This window comes from Neophocaena asiaeorientalis, unplaced genomic scaffold (genome assembly GCF_003031525.2).
Source record: "Neophocaena asiaeorientalis asiaeorientalis breed wild unplaced genomic scaffold, Neophocaena_asiaeorientalis_V1.1 scaffold248, whole genome shotgun sequence".
In the NCBI taxonomy this organism is placed as follows: domain Eukaryota; kingdom Metazoa; phylum Chordata; class Mammalia; order Artiodactyla; family Phocoenidae; genus Neophocaena; species Neophocaena asiaeorientalis.
Genome location: NW_020185320.1, coordinates 435,461 through 456,778, shown reverse-complemented (window position 1 = coordinate 456,778; position 21,318 = coordinate 435,461). Strand labels below are relative to the sequence as shown.

The 21,318-nt window shown below is 41.3% G+C and overlaps 1 protein-coding gene across 3 annotated transcripts in view; it reads left to right on the top strand.

Annotated features, from left to right (window-relative positions):
• Positions 1-7,256: 7,256 nt before the first annotated feature.
• The window catches only part of LOC112392181 (small integral membrane protein 8), a 33,146-nt gene continuing 19,084 nt past the window's right edge, over positions 7,257-21,318 (top strand). The window contains exons 1-3 of one of the 3 annotated variants that reach the window (XM_024733733.1): positions 7,257-7,310; positions 14,326-14,483; positions 16,954-18,304. In XM_024733733.1, the coding sequence (XP_024589501.1) occupies positions 14,349-14,483; positions 16,954-17,112 (294 nt within the window). In that variant the 5' untranslated portion in view covers positions 7,257-7,310; positions 14,326-14,348 and the 3' untranslated portion in view covers positions 17,113-18,304. Of the gene's footprint in view, positions 7,311-14,325; positions 14,484-16,953; positions 18,305-20,212; positions 20,600-21,318 lie in introns of those variants that run through there. The other 2 variants (XM_024733732.1, XM_024733731.1) reach the window with 2 other exon arrangements.

Here is a 21,318-nt window from a genome sequence, read left to right as displayed (position 1 = left end):
TTGGACATATTTTTTTGTGCTTCAGAGAAGTACACACTTTAAATTCCATTCAGGGCTTAATGTCTGTGGATTGACAACCGTTCTAAGTTTTGATGCCTACGTATGCTTCCCTTGTGCTCCTTGCAGTATAATAAACACAGTTAATTTTACACACAGCCTGCATATGGTTGTACATAGAAGTAAGACTATGGCACCCAGAGCCAATGCTTCACAGCCACAGCCTGAACCCCAGGGACTGTTCAGCATCTCCAGCCTTTCGGAAAATCTGTAAAGGAAACCCAGCATGTGTAATGACCTCTGTCAGGCATTTGAGAACGAGAAGAAAAATTGTTGGGGGAGTACCACTACACACCCGCCAAAATGACTCAAATTAAAAAGACGGACAATATTAAGTTTTGGTAGGAATGTGCGTATACTGCTGGTGAGAGTATAAATTGGTGCAATCACTTTGGAAACTGTTAAATGTAATAAAATTGAACATACACCCACTGATGACTCAGCAATTCCAATCCCAGCTGTATACATATATGCATCAAAATACACTAATATTCATAACAGCATTATTCATCATAGTCTCAAACTGGAAACACCCAAATGGCCACCAACACAAGAATGGGTACATGAATTGTGATGTATTCATATTGTCAACCTCCTTGTTGATCAAGCACAGCTTACAGTCTTGGTAGTGTCTCTAAGTGGGGAAATTAGGGAAGAGTATTTGTAGGGTTTGGGATTCTGGGCTCACAAGGTTTATGCCAGGTCTTTCAAGGTAGGAAACTGGTTGGGACTAGGTCAAGTTCACGACACTATATTTTAGGATTGGTGGTCATAGCAAAGCAACATTCTGCAGATGAGTTTTATGAAGAGAAAACAATTGCCCTGATAAGTGAGTTGTTTACCCAGATTGGAAAACTCTTTGCTTATAGAAATCGGTTGGCAAAAATTTCCTGATGCAAACAGTAAACTTCTGTATTAATCTGCTATTGTATCTTCCTAATCTGGCTAATCTCAGCTATCAGTCCCATCAGTTAAATTCATGCTGAGGCAGGAAATCTCACTTCTCAGGACAATGCAATACTATATAGCAATGGAAATGGACCACAGACTGATAAATGCATCAATATGAATGAATTTTAAAACATAATAGTTAAAAAATTAATATATGGTGATAGGAGTTGAAATAGTGGTTGCCAGGGAAGGGGTTGGAGAGTGACGGAGAGGAGGTGTGGTGTGGTTCTGGGATGCTCTTCTGGGATATTCTAGCTCCTATTCTGGGTGGTGGTCACTTGAGTGTGTACATTCTGTGAGTATCCATCAAGCTGGTCACTTAGAATTTGTATACTTTCCTTCAATTAAACAAATGCTTCAATTGAACAAAAAGATTACTTAAAAAATAGAGGTGAGTAAAGGAAAGGCTTAAATTCTAGCACCAGGTTATATTAAATAATTGGTATTGAAAGTAAGTACAACAACAATATTAAAGAAAATCTGAACAAAAGAAAATAATTCCTCATAGTTACACAATCCTGTAACCCTGCTTGCCTTGTTTCACCTGCTTTCTGTTATTCTGTGCCTGTGTCACTTTGCTTTACTCCATCAGGCCTCCAGGGCCTAATGGCAGAGCATGCTTTCCCTGCCTGCCCATCCAATTGTATTGATCAAAGCTCTACACCCTTTCTTCAAACAAACAAACATTGTACAATATGCTGTTCTGTTAGACTCTGGGGTCTCTCCCTAAATGTTTGTAAGATCTATAATAGGCTCCATTTTACATCTGCATGGCTGGAAGAGAGACAGACACTCTTGGTTGCTTGGAGTGAGAGGTGGAGGCTGACTGATCTAAAAGAGAAATAGAGCAAGCCTCTGGCTCAGATTAGAAAACCCTGACACCTGTTCACAGGGAGGCTGTCCTCTTCTGGAGATTTGCCTTTTCACCGTGGATTTTTACAACTGTTCTCATTAATCCGGAAAAGCACTTAGCTTGTCACCAGGTAACCTTAATTTAGCACATTCACAGCTTTCCTGAGAATAAAAACACTTACTGTAAGCCACAAATAATCTGCCCTGTGTGTCATTTGCTGTGTAACGATTTCCACATGACCTGAGGAAAAGCTCCAAGTTTTTTCAAACTAAAGAAAGAACAGAAGAAAAAAGAAAGAAATTAAAGAAAATAGAAGACAAGGGAATCTTTCTTATTTGAACTTAAAGAGACGTTTCATTTTTGTTTAAGCCATGACACAACATGCTTTTAGGACCGTTACAATAAAGGACTTTATTACATTTTATGCATCTAAGTAACTCAGTTATTTGTTTTATGCCCTAAAAGGAAGGCATTAAAAATAATTAGAATAGAGTTTCTAATCTTCCTAAAAATCTCTATTTATTTATTTATTTATATTGGATTATAGTTGATTTACAACGTTGTATTAGTTTCAGGTGTACAGCAAAGTGATTCAGCTATGCATACATACATATTTTTTTCCAGATTCATTTCCCTTATAGGTTATTACAAAATATTGAGTATAGTTCCCTGTACTAGGCAGTAGGTCCAAATCTTTGCAATTTTTGAAACTTAGGAAGCACCTTCTCAGGATAAATGTCATTGCCTCCAAATAAAATTGTCCTACTCACTTGATTAGATTTGCACTGATCCCAAACCATGCAACCTATGATCAACACTAACTGCATTTAAGTCTCCACCGTCTGAAATGATTGTTTTGTCTGATTTGCTGGAGCCTTCATTGGGTCAGACATTTAAATCTTCAGAGGAATTTCTTAAGATGAGTTAAGATGTGACACATCTCTCTCCCCAGGGTAGAAACTATATAATGAAAAGCAGTTATGGGGCTTCCCTGGTGGCGCAGTGGTTGAGAGTCTGCCTGCCGATGCAGGGGATACGGGTCCGGGAAGATCCCACATGCCGCGGAGCGGCTGGGCCCGTGAGCCATGGCCGCTGAGCCTGCACGTCCGGAGCCTGTGCTCCGCAGCGGGAGAGGCCACAACAGTGAGAGGCCTGCGTACCGCAAAAAAAAAAAAAAAAAAAAAAGCAGTTATGTCTTATCTGGCAAATGAAGAAGGAAAGTGACCCATCATGAATGTCAGTGGTTCTCAAGGTGAGGTCCAAGGAGCAGCAGTGGCAGCAATGGAATCTCTCAGGCCCCACCCCAGACCTACTTTCTGAAATACGCTGGAGTTGGGGTCCTGTAATTGGTGTTTTAGCAAAGGTGAGTCTGACGCATGCTCAAGTTTGCCAACCCTCGATGTAGGATAATGCCGAGGGTATGTGAATTGCAGACCAACTGGCAAGACTTCAGAAACACTAAGCCATCTTGTGAGTTCATCTGTTAGTCTCCGGGACTTCTCTCTAAACGTTTGTAAATTGGTAATACACTGCATTTTACATCTACATTAAAATTGTTTTATTTCAAAGGTATGTACAGTGAACAGCGGTTTCTATTCAGTGGTACAACCCAAATATCCCTAACTTTCTCTAGCATCTGGATAAAAATAAGGTCACTAGTACATTGATACTGACATTTCACTGACTTATTTGCCTACAGGCAAACCTCAGGGCCTATGCCCTCCACACCCCAGGGTGTGGCTATTGACAACGGGCTGGCCACAAAGCCTTGCTTGGGCCCCCTCTACCTCAGAGGGCTCCCCTCCTCTCTGGAAATTGGGTTTGGGCAAAGGTGGAAGAGTAAGAAAAAGGGTGGGCTTGGGGTTTTTTTGTGTGTTTTTATCCAATGAGGGGAACAAGTTGATAAAGGAATAAAAGATCTGTGCCTCAGTTGAGAGAAGTTGTTTCTGCAGCCCTGGGTGCCGTCAGAGGCAGTTACAGAATAGATGTCCAACAATAATCAGTATCGAGGCTGCAAAGAACAAAGAACTTTTTTAGGGGGGGGTCTTAAAAAATTGCAATTTGGGTGACACAGAATCAGGTAAAACTAAAAGCCTGTTCCGGGGAAGAGAAAGAGTCAGGGGCTTATAAAAGCAAAAGCTACAGGATTGTTCAAGAATTATGACTGACTCTGATACAGGAAAGGAAATATTTGTCCATAAGGGATAGGCTGTCACTGGTTATTTTAGGGTAAGCGTCCAACACGTATCTTGAGTTTCTGGAGCACTGGGCAGATGTTCTGAATGCCTGCTTTAGATGGTAAGTGATCAAAGGTCAGGTTCCATCCAGGCTGAGACATGCGTAAGTCACACTTTCTCGATGGCCTCCAGGCTCGACGTGAGAGAGCTCTCTTAGCAATACCAACTCCATTTAGATTTTCCTCTCACAAGCGGGGCCTGCAGGCCCATCGTGGCAGCTCTAACCTCCTGCACTAGGACCCCTTTCACAATATCTCACTTTCACTCCATTGTGGGAAAGCGTCTCTCATGGTCCAGAGGCCCCTATGCGTTGGTTGCCCGCTCTTCATCATGGTACCTCCTCCTTAGCATCTCACTTGTCCACTTAACATCCCTTCTATGAATATTTCTGGAGCTCTGCATGTGTCTGGAAATATAGCTACGGGCAAAACGTAGAGCCTTCATGCAGCTTACATGAAGCTCCGTGGAGCTTTCATGGCATAGTCATACCTTCATGGAACTTACACGCTAAAGGAGAAGAAAGACAATAAATAAATAAATTATATGACGGCAGGTAACGACACTATTTGTTCAAGTCCCTCAGGAGTCTCTCCTGTGCATTCAGCACCAGGCCCACCCATTTTCTCCACTCTGGCCACCTCATTTAGTCACCCACCGTGAGTAGAAGGCATCCCTTCACCACCATGAGAGCATGGGAAAGCAACACCCCTCAGTGGAAAAGCTCTATTCTATGGTCCCTGCCAGCTGCTGCTTTTCAGGAGTTCTGTGTAACTTCTCAGGAAGCAGGTCTACCTGTGGGGTGGACGTCTGCTTGTTTTGTCTTCCTAGCACCTCTACCCCCTCCCAACCCCCAGAGAATGTCTCCACCACAACTGGGATAACATGACCTTGACCCAGGCTGGGCCAGCCCTACTATCCCTTCCTCCTGTCCACAACAATTTGTCCTGAAAAAGGGTACATGACCCAAAGGTCATGAAAGCCAATCACAATTCTTTTATGAGATTTGATATATGGATGATTAGAAAAGCTCCCTTTCCACTTGGATGTACCTTAACGTGGTAGGATGCTGGAACTGCCAGCAGGGATGTACCCAAGACATGCAGTGAGTGTACCTGAGAAGCGCATAGAGAAATGAGACAAGGGAGCCCTGTTGGCATCTATGGATGTCCCATATCTCACTGTTCCCCAAACCAGTCCCCTCCCTGTACTTAATTACATGGGGTAATACAGATCCTTTTGCACTCAAGTTACTTTCAGTTATTTGCAGCTGAAATAACAGTTGTATGCTGAACCCACATTAATTATGTCACCTACTTTGACTTGTCGTGATGCTAGGGAAAAGAATCCAGCAGTCATTTTATAAAAGTTACTGCAACAATGTGGTGAAGAATCTGCCTGCCAATGCAGGGGACACAGGTCGAGCCCTGGTCTGGGAAGATCCCACATGCTGCGGAGCAACTAAGCTCATGTGCCACGACTACTGAAGCCTGCATGCCTAGACCCCGTGCAAAGATTAATTCTATTAATTCTTGCCTGAAAAAAAAGTACCCTTCCCTTGAGAAGGCTCACAGACCACCAGTATTGTCCCTAGAGCAGACTTTGGGAACTTCTGATTACAATAGTTGTCTTTCATAAATCTGAATGCATTTTCACACAGATGAAACTTTGTTTTATGCAGCCAATCCCATCAAATAGAAAAGCTCCTAATTCTAGCAAATACCAATGTCCTGTTAAATATTATTAAATATTGATGGTGCTACCTTATTACTTTTTAAAATTAATTAATTATTTTTTATCTTTGGCTGTGTTGGTCTTCTTTGCTGAGCGCGGGCTTTCTCTAGTTGCGGTGAGCAGGGGCTATCTTTAATGCGGTGCGTGGGCTTCTCATTGCGGTGGCTTCTCTTGTTGCGGAGCACGTGCTCTAGGCATGCGGGCTTCAGTAGCTGTGGCTGGCGGGCTCTAGAGCCAAGCTCAGTAGTTGTGGCGCATGGGCTTAGTTGCTTCGTGGCATGTGGGATATTCCAGGACCAGGGCTCAAACCCGTGTCCTCTGAATTGGCAGGTGGATTCTTAAACACTGTGCCACCGGGGAAGTCCCTCTTGTCTTTTTTTTTTTTGTGGTACGCCGGCCTCTCACTGCCGCGGCCTCTCCCGCCGCGGAGCACAGGCTCTGGACGCGCAGGCCCAGCAGCCATGGCTCACGGGCCCAGTTGCTCCGCGGCACGTGGGATCCTCCCGGACCGGGGCACGAACCCACGTCCCCTGCATCGGCAGGCGGACTCTCAACCACTGCGCCACCAGGGAAGCCCCCTGTTGTCTTTTTGATGATAGCCCTTCTAACAGGCGTGAGGCGATATCTCACTGTGGTTTTGCATTTCCCTAATGATTAGTGATGTTGAGCACCTTTTCATGTTACAAACAGCTTTTTCATTAAAATTTAACTTATTTGTCAGAAGATTGCCTACTAATACCAGATGTCAGTGAACTTTTAAAAATTAAACCTCAAATTAAAGTCAATTTGGCTTGAGAGAACAAGTTTTAAATTCAAAATCCATTTGCCAAAACTGTACATAAATCCATGCCAAAATCTGGGCACCTGATATTCTATTTTGTTTGTTTTAACACAGCTTTTATCCCAACAAAGTTCAAATCAGCAAAGTACGTGCACACCGGCATCCATATCTATTCTTATCACAACCATAGCCACATGTATCTTGCATCTTAGAATCTCAGGGAACTAACAGAATGTCAGAGGATTAACCGTACATTTAAATGACTGTGTCCCTGAAATGGGGCTAGGAGGAGACCAGATCCGAGCCTTCTTTCCCAAATCAGAAAGCTTTCCCCTTCCGTTAATAAATTTATGTAATTCTAGGTGATGTCTCCTTTTATTTTTACAAAACACACACGCGAAACTGGAAAGTTATTTGAACCCAGTAGGCTGAAAACTTAAGGTAAAAAAGGAAGAAACCAAAAACGCCCTTTGCAAACTCCATCCCGCGGGCGGGCTGTAGGGCTTGGGAGGTGGAGGAGAGGCGCTAGACTGGTACCCCTCCGTTCCCGCGCCCCTGCGCCTCAGCCTCCGGGCTGTAGGGGCCGCTGCGGCGCCGAGCTTGCCGAGCGCGCTGGGCCGCTCTCTCCTGCAGGGAGAGACGAGGCGCAGCAGGAGAGGCGGAGCGCAGCGGGCGCGGAGCGGAGGTGACCCCGCGGCAGGTGAGCAGCGGCGGGGCTGGGGTGGCTGGGCGGAGGGCCGGCGGGTGGGGACAGGGCGGCCGCGCTACAGCGCACTCGACTCTGGCCTTGGAGGGCCCGGCCGCCATGCGGGCCTGGCTCCCAGGTGCGTGGACTCGGCGGCGTTCTCTCAAGGCCCCCGAATCCTCGCCACTCGGTGGGCGCCCTGAGCCGGGTCTTGGAGATCTCTGCGTGTCCCGCCCCATCCCTGGACACTTCCACCGCCGGAACCCTGCCATTTCCTGGACAGTTTCTTGGTATCCCAGCTCACCAAACTTCCTAATTAGGGGAAAGTGGTTTTGTAACTGTTTTCACATGAGGTGCCTCTTTCCTTTTTAACTGTTAAGTCGTGTGTTCCCTCAGCAAGACAATGTCTGGAACTTAACTGAATGCAGTTGTTTGTTTTGTTTTTTTCTGGAGGCTTCAAAGGTATCAGTCTTTGAGTAGGGCCAGATGTAGTGTAGGTACCACACTATGGGGAGGGCAGCGGACCCAGGTAGTACTTTACACCCCTCAGATTGTAGGCAACAACCGTTGTCAACATCTTTCTCCTTTTTCTAGGTACAGTAAATTTCAAGAGATGGAAAGAGATTTTTTAATAGCGTTTTTTACCTTAAAAACAGCAAATACAGAATTCATCTTTAAAATTTAAGTGATTATAATTTTATGTTTCTTAAATCTTGTAATAAATAACTTACAAATGCAGAGTCTTATCAATTTAGGAGTAAGGTGGGGTGAAGTGGTGGACTAGGGGTGGGCTGGAAATTGAGAGACCGGATTATCTCCCTCTCCCTTGGGCAAAGGCAGTCTCTGTGGGTTTAGATTTCTTTGTTTAAAAAAAGGGGACTGGATTCGATGGTGAAGATGACAGTAGCTACGTTATTGAACATCTGTTTTGTCCTATAAAAAATGTTACCTCATTTAATCCACATAGTAATTCTATGCATTAGATAATATTATCCCTTTTATAAAGGTGCAGACTGAGGCTTAGAGAGGTTGTCACTCAAAAACATACACCTAATCTGTAGCAAAGTTGGAATTTGAGGCTATTCTACACTCCCTCAAGACAGAAGTCCTCTGATTCTGTCCCAAACTTGCTTATTCTAATTCAATTTTTTTTTTTTCCCCCCTCTACGTGGGCCTCTCACTGCTGCGGCCTCTCCCGTTGCGGAGCACAGGCTCCGGACGTGCAGGCTCAGCGGCCATGGCTCACGGGCCCAGCCGCTCCGCGGCATGTGGGATCCTCCCGGACCGGGGCACGAACCCGTGTCCCCTGCATCGGCAGGCAGACCCTCAACCACTGCGCCACCAGGGAAGCCCCTCAAATTATTTTTAAGGTGTCCTGCCCCAGACTTCAAGTGATTTTCTTAAATATTAAAATAGTGTGATATGTGGAACTAAAATAACAAGTACATTTATATCTCATTAAAGTATTTTGTCCATTGGCTTTGATTATTGCTGACATGCCTTTCACTAATGTTCTATGATTCTGATAATTTTCTAAATTTATCTTCTACTGAGATACTTATTTCAAAAATGAATATCTGAAGATAAAGGTTTTCCCCCAAAGTAACTCAGATTCTTTATATCTTGGTCTAATTTTCATGTCATGCCAATTTTATTTCACTGAATTGTTTAATGTCAGTTGCCAAATATATTCTGGATCATCCTGCAGAGTAAGAATTTTACTAAAGGAGAGAAAATCATTCAAAAATGACTGTTCCTGTCTTGGCTTAGGAACATCTTTGTATAGCTTTGCACAGTGTGCATTATTCATTCCAGGGGAGCACCATTCTCACTCACACTTTAGGGTGTGAATGACCCTTGTGGCATTGGTGCAAAGAGTCAGTCCTTTACCTCTGCTGCTTCCTTTTCGTATCACATATTGCCTTCAACAGAGGGTGGGCAGAAGAAAAAGGTAAAGAACTTTTTACCAGGAGGGACATATGAAGTAAACACAGCTTAGTTTAGATCTTTTTAAAAAAATTTTTATTTTATATTGGAGTATAGTTGATTTACAATGTTGTGTTAGTTTCAGGTGTACAGCAAAGTCATTTGGTTATACAAATACATATATCCATTCTTTTTCAGATTCTTTTCCCTTATAGGTTATTACAGAATATTGAGTAGAGTTCCCTGTGCTATATAGTAGGTCCTGGTTGATTATCTATTTTATATATAGTATTGTGTGTATCTTAATCCCAAACTCCTAATTTATCCACACTCCCACCTTTTCCCTTTGGTAACCCTAAGTTCGTTTTCTATGTCTGTGAGTCTGTTTCTATTTTGTAAATAAGTTGATTTGTATCATTTTTTTTAGATTCCACATATAAGTGATATCATATGGTATTTGTCTTTCTCTTTCTGACTTACTTCACTTAGTATGATAAGCTCTAGGTCCATCCATGTTACTGCAATTGGCATTATTTCATTCTTTTTTGTGGCTGAGTAATATTCCATTGTGTATATATACCACATCTTCTTTATCCATTCACCTGTCGATGGACATTTAGGTTGCTTCCGTGTCTTGGCTATTGTAAATAGTGCTGCAATGAACATTGGGGTGCATGTATCTTTTCAAATTATTGTTTTCTCCAGATATATGCCCAGGAATGGGATTGCTGGATCATATGGTAGCTCTATTTTTAAGGTTTTTTTTTTTTTTGCAGTACACGGGCCTCTCACTGCTGTGGCCTCTCCTGTTGCGGAGCACAGGCTCCGGACGCGCAGGCTCAGCGGCCATGGCTCGTGGGCCCAGCCGCTCCGCAGCATGTGGGATCTTCCCAGACCAGGGCACGAACCCGTCTCCCCTGCATCGGCAGGTGGACTCTCAACAACTGTTTCACCAGGGAAGCCCCTATTTTTAGTTTTTTAAGGAAACTCCATACCGTTCTCCATAGTGGCTGTACCAATTTACATTCCCACCAGCAGTGTAGGAAGGTTCCCTTTTCTCCACACCCTCTCCAGTATTTATTGTTTGTAGACTTTTTCATGATGGCCATTCTGACAAGCGTGAGCTGATACCTCATTGTAGCTTTGATTTGCATTTCTCTGATGATTAGCTATGTTGAACATCTTTTCATGTGCCTATGGGCCATGTGTATGTCTTTTTTGGAGAAATGTCTATTTAGGTCTTCCACCCATTTTTGGATTGGGTTGTTTGTCTTTTTGATATTGAGCTGCATGGGCTGCTTGTATATTTTGGAGATTAATCTCTTGTCAATTGCATCGTTTGCAAATATTTTCTCCCATTCTGTAGGTTGTCTTTTCATTTTGTTTATGGTTTCCTTTGCTGTGCAAAAGCTAAGTTTAATTAGGTCGCATTTGTTTATTTTTGTTTTTATTTTCATTACTCTAGGAGGTTGATCCTTTTGGATTCAAAAAGATATTGCTGTGATTTATGTCAAAGAGTGTTTTGCCTGTGTTTTCCTCTAAGAGTTTTATAGTATCCAGCCTTACATTTAGGTCTTTAATCCATTTTGAATTTATTTTTGTGTATGTTGTTAGAGAATGTTCTGATTTCATTCTTTTACATGTAGCTGTCCAGTTTTCCCAGCACTACTTATTGAAGAGACTGTCTTTTCTCCAGGAGGGACATATGAAGTAAATACAGTTTAGTTTAGAGCTTTTTTTACAGGCAGGTATGAAAAATTCTCCTCTCTTCTATTTAAAAAAAATTATATACAACAGTTTCTTTTCATGAGTTGTTAAGGGAACAACAAATGGGTGATGGAAAAATGAAGAAGAAATAAGAATGGGGGCACCTGGACAGATTGCAGAGCCAGGTGGTGGCCCTGGGTTACCTGATTTATTGAGCGTTTTACAGGTGGGCCCACACAGAAACTAATCACCAAATTACTTAGCCGGGAGCAGTTCAGTGCCAGGTCCCCATCATCCTTGCTAGTGTGTGCATGTGTGTGTGTGTGTGTGTTTGCGTGTGCGTGCGTGTGTGTAATATTTATTTATTTGGCTGCTGGGTCTTGCTTGTGGCATGTGGAATCTAGTTCCCTGACCAGTTATCGAACCCAGGCCCCTTGCATTGGAAGCGCGGAGTCTTAACTGCTGGACCACCAGGGAAGTCCGGAGATTCCTCTTTTAATGCAATAAATGAGGTTCCTAGCTTACAAATAAACATACCTTGAAAGCAAGTGTATCTAGAGATTCGTCAGTATCATGTACAAATAAGAAAGTGCTAGTTACCTGCAGTGGGAAAAGAAGAGTAAGGGAAGAAGTGGGAGAAAGTGACGGAGAGACTTAGGAAGTTCTTATGGACATGTGCTAGATGTTAACTGTTGTCTTAGGTACTGCTGATTCAGGTGGTAATGTTGGAATAGGTTGTTGCTGTGCTTTGAACTTACGGGTGCAGCAGCTTTTTAAAATGGAATTATATTAGCTCTGCACTTGAAAGTAGCTAATCAGCTTTTACTACTAGATTAAAAGTTTGCTTTTGAAATAGAGACTTGTTTTCCCCAAAAGCACTGACAATTAACACATCTGTGAAGAAACAGCTAAGGTTTTGCATCTTACATACTTTATTTATTCAACCACCACATCTTGAATTTCTGCCCCAGGCATATTCCTACAGCTCTGTGTGCTGGGCATGTGAGGAGATGCAGAAGAACCTTCTCTTACATGAAAAAAATGTTCTGCTTTGTTCTGTTCTTATATATCACAAATTCTTACCTACTAAGGCCCTTTTTGGCCTCAGTAATCTGTTTCTTTTTACTTAAAGTACAGAAGGTTGTTAAAATTCTTTATTAGTTTGATCAGTGGCATAAACAAGTTATGCAGTTTGGGGAGAACTGTTGTAACATCTTCAGTGACTGTGGCTCATTAAAGGAGAAGCAGCTATAGAACTGAGCTGTCTTATTCCAGGCCTAGTAAAAGAATGATATATAATGGAAAATATTATTTTCATACGTTCCCCAAAGTATCACAATGAAAATTGTGGCATATTAAATCTTTTTAAATATAGTGTAGTAGGTAATTTAAATTGTAAAAGGCCTTTTCAATAAACATTTGCAGTGGTTTCTAGCCCAGGTGTTCTTTAATTGTCATTTCTGGCAAAGAGTTTAACATAAACAGAATGTGGATGTCTAGAGGTTGCAGTATAATAAATACTACCTTGATTGCTTATTTGCTCGATTCGTCACAAAGCAAATGTAGGTTCGGCTTAGGAAAGAGGAGACCAAAGAATCTTGCATGTGTATATATATATAAATATTAATATATCTGAGAGGCTTGAGAGGCTGTCTTCCAGGTTATAGTCCTCAGTAAGGTCCCCAAATAAAACTTAACTTGCAACTTGTAGCTTGCGCGTTTTTCTTCACTTGAGAGTTTCAAGAAGTTCACTTAAGAGTCGGGCATATGAGTGGACCCCTGGTTCTGCAGAAAATGTTGGATTTTTTTGCCAACCTTGGGCATGATGAGTTTCAAGCAAGTGTGTGCTGGCTGAAAAAATTTCAGGCATGTTATGGAATGATTCAGAAGTTGTCTGTAGTGAAAAAAACACTGTTCAGTAGAGAAAACTAGTAAACTTGAATGCAGTTGAAATTTTTAAAAAATTGCTTGTTACAGCTTGAATGACGTTTTAAATGCTGATGAAATCAGTCTTTTACGAGTTGTTACCTCATATACTTCGTGTCCAAGGTAGACTTCGCAGAAGAGGTAAACAGAGGTTGATGATTGCTCTATTTTGCTGTAATGCATCATGGTCGGAAGAAATGAGACCACTTGTCATTGGCAAGTCAGCTCACCCCCAGGACTGCAGAAATGTTTATTTGCTCCCCAGTGATTATGAAACCAATACACATGCCCAAAGTATGGGAGGTTTATTTAATGAATGGCTGAGAATGGTTAGCAAAGGGATGGAAGGGGTAGAAACCAAGATCCTCTTGCTAATGGCCACCTGCTGTGCCTATAGCACACTCCTGTGTTTGGATCACCCATGTGTTGAGCTTTCCCATTGAATAATCGGTATGTTTTGAAAAAACTGAACTAACTTTCTCCATAAGTAATAAAGTTGCAAAAATATTTCTTTTATAAAGACCATAAAATGGAAGACTTAAAGAATACTTGAATAAACAAAGCCCCAATGAGTGTTTAAATGTGAGTGTTTGACTCTCATTTCATAACATTTACTATATGAGAGGGTTCAACATTTCCCCTGAAGAATTTTATTATATTGTCATCAAGTTCAGCCTTTCTTTGGAAGGTGTCTTTCCCTACCTTCTCCCTTGCAACTCTGCCCCCGCCCCCAAGCATTCCTTGGCAGGAATGGTAGGAATAAGCTTTTGCCTAATAGTATCTAGAAGAGAAAAATATTCACAAAATGATGACATTCCAGCTGGGAGAACCAGAAGCCAAAAGACATACTCGGATCTAATAGGATAAATTCTGAGTAATTAAGAGAAAAAAGGGTATTCAGATTAAGGAGGTAGCATAGTGGTTGTTTCCAGAGAGTGGCTGATAGGCAGAGAGGGAGTGAGGACTGACAGCTGCTCACCCTTCTGTCTGGTGCTGGTGCTGGGGTGGCCGGTGGAGGAAGGCAGAGGGGGTGGGAGCAGTGGAGCAATGGAATGCTCCTGTCCTGAAGGGCTATTGGAAGGTGAGGAAGAGTGGAAATGGAAGGAAATTAAGAAGGTGTGGATAACCCACAGGCCACTTCCACCCTTAGCACCCCCTTCATATAACAAGATACAGTGTGACTCAGATCAACAAATGATCTAGCCTCCTGGAAAAGTAGGAAGACAATTTTTGCATACCTCACTAGTTTGGTCTAAGAGATGAAAAATAAAATAGCCATTTTGCCAAGCAAAACCTGAAGTTCCATTTACAAAGTATGTGTTATACAAAGGAAGAAAATAATTGACCATCACTTTTGGTGGAAAAGTGGACTGGAATTCAAAAAAGAATGAATACGGAATCCGTTTCTTAAAGAGCATTATCAAAAGAACATAATCTGGAAGGGAAAAAAAGTCTCTCATTTTATTTTTAGGTACTAAATCATCATTAGTCAAGATGTCTTCAGCACCTGAGCCTCCAGCCTTTAAAAAGGAGCCACCCAAGGAAAAAGACCTGGGAAACCCAGGGCTCAGAGGGGTCCGCACCACAACCTTATTTCGAGCTGTGAATCCAGAGCTCTTCATTAAACCTGTAAGAAATACATCCATGTTAAGACTTTTTTAAAAAAATATTTATTTATTTATCTGGCTGCGCTGGGTCCCAGTTGCAGCATGTGGGACCTTTAGTTGCTGCATGTGGGATTCAGCTCCCCAGCCAGGGATCGAACCAGGTCCCCTGCACTGGGAGTGCGGAGTCCCAGCCACTAGACCACGAGGGAAGTTCCCAGGATAAGACTTTATGTTCAATTTAACTAGGCTGTCAGAAATAGAAAGGTCTTATTATTTGTTTTTATCTTGGAAGACCTCTCTGTGAATAAAAAGCAGGTGGAAGGGAGATCTTAAATGCTGTTTCACTTAATACACATATAAAACTAATTATTTTGAGCACATTTGGAGAATTTTAATGGAAAATGGTTGGATTTTAATGGATTGACTTTTCAAATCCCGTTTAAAATTTTATTTTAATATCTGCATTAATTTTAAGGAAATTTTTATTGTTTGATCAAGTATTATTAAGTAAATAAGATCTTCCATTGAAACAAAGAAAACAGACTGAAAATCTGATCATTCTTATAGTCTACAATTCCAGGCTTTATTAATATTTTAACCTAGGGGGATAGTGCAAACATATCTTGAAAAATTTCAAAACATGCATTTGTACACTGTTAGGGAGTTAGCTAATCATTCATATTTTTGTAGCAAGTTATTGAATATATTTGATATGATAAATTTTACTTTTTTAAAACTCAAATCATACAATGTACTTAAATGTATTGAATGTAATTAGAATTTTAATAACATAGTTGCCAGTATAAGCTGTTTGAAAGTTAAATAGGTCAATTTAACAATCAAATCATTAAATCAAAGTAGAATGTTTTAAAAATGTTGAACTAATGTATTCTTTTATATATTTATTTATTTATTTACTTATTTATTGGCTGCGTTGGGTCTTCGTTGCTGCACGTGGACTTTCTCTAGTTGCAGGGAGCGGGGGCTACTCTTCGTTGCGGTTCGTGGGCTACTCTTCGTTGCCGTGCCTGTGCTTCTCATTGCGGTGGCTTCTCTTGTTGTGGAGCATGGGCTCTAGGTGCACGGGCTTCAGTAGTTGTGGCACACAGGCTCAGTAGTTGTGGCTCCTAGGCTCTAGAGCACAGGCTCAGTAGTTGTAGCTCGCGGGCTCTAGAGCGCAGGCTCAGTAGTTGTGGCGCATGGGCTCAGTTGCTCCACAGCATGTGGGATCTTCCTGGACCAGGGCTCGAACCCATGTCCCCTGTATTGGCAGGTGGATTCTTAACCACTGCGCCACCAGGGAAGTCCCTAATGTATTCTTTTAATTGCCAAATACATTTCAAGAATTGTAAATTTAGGGCTTCCCTGGTGGTGCAGTGGTTAAGAATCCGCCTGCCAGGGCAGAGAACACGGGTTCGAGCCCTGGTCCGGGAAGATCCCACATGCTGCGGAGCAACTGAGCCTGTGTGCCACAACTACTGAGCCTGCGCTCGAGAGCCCGCGAGCCACAACTGCTGAGCCCATGTGCCACAAGTACTGAAGCCCATGCGCCTGCAGCCCGTGCTCCACAACAAGAGAAGCCACCGCAGTGAGAAGCCCACACATCGCAACGAAGAGTAGCCCTCGCCGCAACTAGAGAAAGCCCGCGCGCAGCAACAAAGACCCAACGCAGCCATGAATGAATGAATGCATGAATAAATAAAATAAGAAATATTTTTAAAAGAATTGTAAATTTAAACTGCTCTGAGGTTTGACCTTTATTTTTTTTGATGATTAAGATTTGAAATAATAGTAGTACAACAGGTATGGTGACAGAAGCAGAAAATACAAATTTAAAAAGGTTTTTTTAAAAAATTCAAAGCTGCATCACTTTGCCTCTTAGGGTCTTGGATTTTACAGCAGCAAATCAAGGTTATTGTAATAGCATTTCTCTTCCAATCACTAAATTTCTTGAGGTAATAGAATAAGTTCCCAGAGAAGAGCGTGTATATTTTGCTGTACCTGGTATATGACATGAAAGGGTTTCTGCCAGTTATCCATGAACTCAGGTGAGAAGAATAGCATGTATACTTCGTTCCTCACTTCCTAATAAAATTAACTAATTTAAGGTTTGCAAGTGGGAAGCTTGGGCCCAGAGAAGTTAAGCAACTTTTCCAACATCACACAGATAACACTGAAAACTCTGAGCACTGGACCAGTTTTCATGCCTCTCGTTTCCCTTGCACCTCTTCCAGCCTCACCTTCCTAAAGGTGAAGGTTGGAGATGTCCCAGCTGTGGAGAGAAGAAGCAAGAGTCTTCTGTAGTCTCTAAATTATCAGGAGTTGAGTTAATTGAATAAAGAACTGGGTAAATTTTTATAAATGAAATTAATACCATAGGAATGTGGTGTGGTACTAAAGCCTTGGCATGTCAAGAGAAAAGTGCAAGAGATACTTGAGTCTCCTCAAATGATGAGTCTTAATGAGGTCTTATAATTTTTTTCCTTTGACAGAACAAACCTGTAATGGCTTTCGGATTAATAACCCTTTCACTTTGTGTGGCTTATATTGGTTATCTACATGCGACACAGGAGAATAAGAAGGACCTCTATGAAGCTATTGATAGTGAGGGACACAGTTATATGAGGAGGAAAACATCTAAGTGGGATTAACAGTGCTGGTTACTGCAGATGGAGCTTTACTGGGGACTCTGAAATCTTCAGGTGAAGATTAGCACCAAACAGTATCTTGTTTCTTGTTCTAGAAGATGCTACTGAGGAAGAAGGATGACGGTTGCAGCCAGGCCACTATAGTGAAAGTTGTCCTTTCAAAACTGTAGCCATTATCGCATTCTTTTTCCACAGAAAGAGCTGCTCAATATTTTTTCTTGACTAAATCCTCTTGTAAAAGTGCCATGAGAATGGAAGTCACTTTTGTGAATTAAGTACTGTGTAATAAAAAGTACCGATGCTCTTAAATTTACATGGTATTTTTAACATTTTAAGGGGAATTGTGCATTTACAACTGTTGTGAGTGTTTAGTTTGTTTTGCTGTTTGCAAGGACAGTGTTCATTTTCTACCTGGCATAGAACCTATATTTGTAAAGAAAAAAACAATTGTAAATTATCGTAAAGCCTGCGGTTAAAAACAAATAGTTTTGACAGAGTCACAGATGGGTCTTATATTTCGATTTTCCATTTCAGCTAATTTTGGTCCAGAATTTTAATTGAAAAGATACTCCCATTCAACTACTAAAATAAAGATTAAATGAGAGAATAACCCAAAGTAATTGGAGTTTTTCTTTTTTTAAAAAGAAAGTATGTTATACTGAGTATGATGTTTTTATTTGACTATAACCGTTATCTGTTTTGGCTTTTGTAAATGTTACAGTGATATTATAAATGTAGACCAAATGTTCTTACAGTTATTTAAAAACTAGAACTACTCAATAGATAAGAAAAGAAGGTCTAGTTTTAAAATAACCAAAAGAACATGGGTTTACCTTATATATATATATATACACCTTTCTAATGAGTGTTCTAGACCTGTTTCATTTCTAGATATTTACCACATTCTCCAAATCATTGGAATTGGAGCTCAGTAATAAATCTCATCTCTGAAATTTTGTTTCATTTATTATTAACAAGTAAAATAATTGCATAGGCAGAGTTTATCATCATAATGTAATATTTAATTTCCAGTGCATTATTGTGGTTTTGCAAGATACATGAAAATGTAATTATGTCTGATTTGTAAATATTAAAGAGCTTAGCTAATTATCTACATGCAACTAAATTAAATCTTTACTACTGAGCCCTAAATATTTCTTTGCTAGGTGTCTCTGTATAGTACACTTAAAGTAGTTTAAAATGCACTTAGGAGGTATAAAATGCCTTTTAATTTAAAGTATTATCTTCTGCTGTTGGTTATTAAAGAACTAGAATTCTTCTGTTTTCAACTTACGCATTTAATGTCACATCGTCTTTAGAGTTCTAGTAGTCAACAAAATAAGTTGCTATTTGGTGAGGGAGGTATTAGTTGAGTGAGCTATCAGGAGATATTGCAGCAAAGAAGGGCATCCGGAACTGGACAGAGGGCGGCCTTAAGCCATGTGACGTGTGTGAATGAACCAGGGTAGCAGTAGATTCTGCAAGGCACACAGCTGTGAAAAGTAGTGCAAGGGAAGAATCCCATTAAATTTTAGGAGCAAGTAACTGTGATACTATTTACAGGGTGGTTACAAGTTCTGTAGCACAGTCTTTCTGTGTGCAGTGTCAAAGGCTGCCTGGCTGTGTGTTGATGTTTTCATTCCTTCTCTAAAGGAAAATGCCACTTTGACAGAGTCAGTTGTCTAAGGAGGGGATGCTCAGGGCAAGATAATTACAGCCTTTTGTAGTCTGGGTTCAAGTGGTAGGAGGAATGTTTTCCAGTGCAGGAATCTGGTTGAGATTGGGCAAACTCAGTAACATAAGAGATTCAGTCTTGAAGCAAGTCTTGGTAAGTGAACCTTTGATAAGGTGTAAGCGACCTCTTTGCCCAGGGAAGCAATCTCTTCTGATAGAAGAGCTATTTGCCCAGAGGAGCGAGCGGTTCAACTGACAAGTTGATAAGAATTTCCTGACGTAAACAGTGAAGTTACTTATTATTTTATACCCTTATCGGGTGACCAATCTGTCCCAGTTTGCCAGGCATCGAGGGGGTTCTTAAGATGTAGCACTTTCCATTTTAAAACAAGGACAACAAATTAGTTAACTCTGATTTTTAAAACCAAGCTTAGTAATTTTGAGTGCTTGCTTAATGAAAGTAAATTTTCCTTTAAGATACTTGTGATATTTCCCAGTTTTATTGCCATGGCACAAAAACATATTTATAGATAACCTGAAAAAAATTAAACTCCCTCCTTTTCTGGCCTAAAAAAATCACTTCTTTTGGTTTTTTTTTGGTACGCGGGCCTCTCCTGCTGCGGGGCACAGGCTCCGGACGCGCAGGCTCAGCAGCCATGGCTCACGGGCCCAGCCGCTCTGCGGCATGTGGGATCTTCCCGGACTGGGGCACGAACCTGTGTCCCCTGAATTGGCAGGTAGACTCTCAACCACTGCGCCACCAGGGAAGCCCCAAAAGTCAATTCTTTAAAACAAACCATTTAATAGAAAGTATAGTAGGCTGAATAATACTCCTTTTCCCCCAGCCACCCCAGAGATGTTTGGATCCTAATCCCTAGAACCTGTGAATATGTTCCATTATATGGCAGAAGGGTCTTGACAAATGTGATTTAAGTTCAGGATTTTGAGATGGGGAAATTATCCTTTATTATCTGGGTGGGCTTGATAGAATCACAGAAGTCATTATAAGAGAGAGGCAGATGATCAGAGGAAGAAGAAAAGGCTATATTGATGTGAGTCCATGGGCCAAGGAACGCGGGTGACCTCTGGAAGCTGGAAAAGGCAAGAAAACAGATGCTCCCCTAAAGCCTCCAGAAGGACCAGTGCTGCTAACATCTTAATTTTAGCCCCATAAGACTCATTTTGGACTTCTGACCTCCGGAAGTGCAAGAGAATAAATTTGTGTGGTTTTAAGCTACTAAATATGTGGTAATTTGTTACACCCCCAGAAGGAAACTAATACAGAAGGTATCTGGGAAATGAACAGCTGTACCATGTTCCCTTTAGTCATTATTTCTAGTCGCTTTTATGAGCAAAGCTTGTCTTACCTAGCAACAGTTGCTAAGTAAGTTAACAGTTTAATCTAGAGTCTAGGAGGGAGCAACTGCTTAAATCTTCCCAAATCCAGTGCCCAGACCTTATATGGCAGAGGCTTTTATTACCGTTCTTTACCATTAGGCACATAACCACTACCTAATCATGGCAAATCATTTAATCCTTGCAAGCCTCTAGCATTATCTTCAAACCTTGAACCTCCTCCAGCTTTCTCAAACATCTAGCTTCTCTTAAAATTACTTTTTCTGATCCTGAGAGTGTTTTGACTGTACGTAGTAAAAGACAAATTTAATTATGATCAGAAATCCGAATTACACAAACTTCGTTTGCTGTGCTGTATGTAATAAGATAATTCCACCAGCCCCCTATGGGGAAATCTTCAAACGGATCCATGAGTACAAGCCATTTAAGACACGCTTTTACACTCACAAAGATATACTGGGTAAGTGACTTTGCTGTTTTTCTTTGTTCTCATGTTTCATAGCATTATATGACATTCTTCCTGATGTGTAGACTTTGATCAGCCCTCCTGATCAAAGTTGCTTGTCCTGCAGGGGTGTCTGTTTGGCATGAGAAGAATGTGGGTTGAAATCCAGTTCTCCATTTCCCAGTTGTGTGCCTTGACAGTATGCTTAGTCTCTCAGTCTGTCTCCTTATATGTAAATAGGTATGTTAATACTTATCTTGCAGATTTGTCTTGAGGCTTTAATGAAATATTTGTACCTATTCTAAAGCCTGGCACATAATAGTAACTGAAAGTTCTTTTTGCCCTTCCTCATAATTGGGCACCTTCCATACACATAGGAGAGGAAATATCTCTAAGTAATACCTTAATACATGGGTGAAAGAAACTATATTCTTTTTTTTAATACATCTTTATCGGAGTATAATGCTTCACAATGGTGTGTTAGTTCCTGCTGTATAACAAAGTGAATCAGCTGTACGTATACTTACATCCCCATATCCCCTCCCTCTTGCGTCTCCCTCCCACCCTCCCTATCCCACCCCTCTAGGTGGTCACAAAGCACCGAGCTGACCTCCCTGTGCTATGCGGCTGCTTCCCACTAGTTATCTATTTTACATTTGGTAGTATATATCCATCCATCCCACTCTCTCACCTTGTCCCAGCTTACCCTTCCCCCTCCCCGCCCCCGCCCTCAA